A 1441-nucleotide genomic window follows, 5' to 3' on the forward strand; every position below is an offset into this window, starting at 1 on the left:
TGCAGTTAATTGCTAAGTTTCCTCCGACACTGAATCGAAATTAATTTCACTTAAAGCACGAGGATCTGACCGACGTCACAGAAACGCATCTCCGTACCTTCCCCGGGCCATCCCCCGGATCCCGGCGCCGATTCCTCGCCAGACCGCGGCCACCATTGCGCTCCGCCCTGGGTCGGGGGTCAGGGTTCAAGGGTCAGCGACAAGGAGCCGTGTGGCAAGAGCGTCCCCTCAATGGCGCCCCCTCTGCTCCCACCTGCGGCCGTTCCCCGCTACTGCAGCTACCGTCTGCCTCCAGTCTCCAGCCCAGCAGCCCCAGTCTGATTGCATGATGTTTAGCACCATTCACAACTCCAGATATTGAACCAGTCCGTGTTCTAATGCAGCAAGACTTGGACGATACTTCGTCTGGATGAGTGCAGCTCCAACAAGAATCTAGACACTATCCAGGACATGCAGCCTAATGTACTGGGGTTAAAGTGAAGTCCTGTCATGTACTGCTGCTGGATTTCGAGAAAGCATTTCGCAAGGTTCCCCCTTAAAGGTTGTTGTTCCATAAAGTAGGAGCTAATGGTGTAGTAGGTAATATATTCGGTTGTCACAAACCAGAGAGAATATACAAATGATTCTTTGCCTGATTATCAAGATGTGATGAATGGAATCCCACAAGGGCACAGCTCAAGAGGGCCACTAGATTGATGCCTGGATTGAGTGGATTGTCGTATGAGGATAGGAGGGCTTGTTTGCACTGGAATTTAGAAGAACAAAGGGCAATTTGATTAAGTTTATAAGATCCTGAAATGGGGATTTTTTCAGCAATAACTTCTCTGCCTCTGGGGCAGAAGATCTGGGTTCAAGTCCAACCTGTGCTGGAACGTTTCAACATATCTGAACAGACTCATTCAAAATATTTGGTACGTACTGTTTGATTTAAGGATTCTTGTGGTGCAACGGTAGTGTCCTTTAAGCCAGAAGGTTCAGATTCAAGTCCCACTTACCCCACAGGCATGTATTAACATGGTCAATCAGGTCAATTTGAAGTTGGACAAGGACAAGAACAATGTTTCCTTTTGTGGGCAAGTCCAGAACTAGATGTCTCAGAGTTGTGTGAGTTTGGAACCCTGCCTCTGGTGGTGGTGGTGGTGGTGGTGGTGGTGTGGTCATGTCACAGAACATGTTTAAGGCAGAGGTAGATAAGATTCCTGTTAGGCAGGGAGCCAACGGTTATTGAGGATAGATGGGAATGTGGAACTCTAAAGACAAACAGATCTTCATCTTGTCAAATTGTAGAGCAGACTTGAAGAGCCAAAGCCTACTCCTACTTCTAATAAGATCCTATGCCCTACAATCTTCGATGATTTATGCACATTTCTCCAGGACCTGGTCTTCCTGCAGTGTCTCTCCATGCTCTTCCCACCAAAAGGAATCACTTAACAATTCTCTT

The 1441-nt window shown here is 47.5% G+C and overlaps 1 protein-coding gene across 1 annotated transcript in view; it reads right to left on the reverse strand.

Annotated features, from left to right (window-relative positions):
• ndufaf3 (NADH:ubiquinone oxidoreductase complex assembly factor) overlaps nucleotides 1-231 on the reverse strand; it is a 2812-nt gene extending 2581 nt beyond the window's left edge. Inside the window, exon 1 of the mRNA XM_020536694.2 lies at nucleotides 98-231. Coding sequence (XP_020392283.1) covers nucleotides 98-156 — 59 coding nt within the window. The 5' untranslated portion in view covers nucleotides 157-231. The remainder of the gene's footprint in view (nucleotides 1-97) is intronic.
• Nucleotides 232-1441: the final 1210 nt, after the last annotated feature.

This window comes from Rhincodon typus, unplaced genomic scaffold (genome assembly GCF_021869965.1).
Source record: "Rhincodon typus isolate 14 unplaced genomic scaffold, sRhiTyp1.1 hic_rhity00007634, whole genome shotgun sequence".
NCBI lineage: Eukaryota > Metazoa > Chordata > Chondrichthyes > Orectolobiformes > Rhincodontidae > Rhincodon > Rhincodon typus.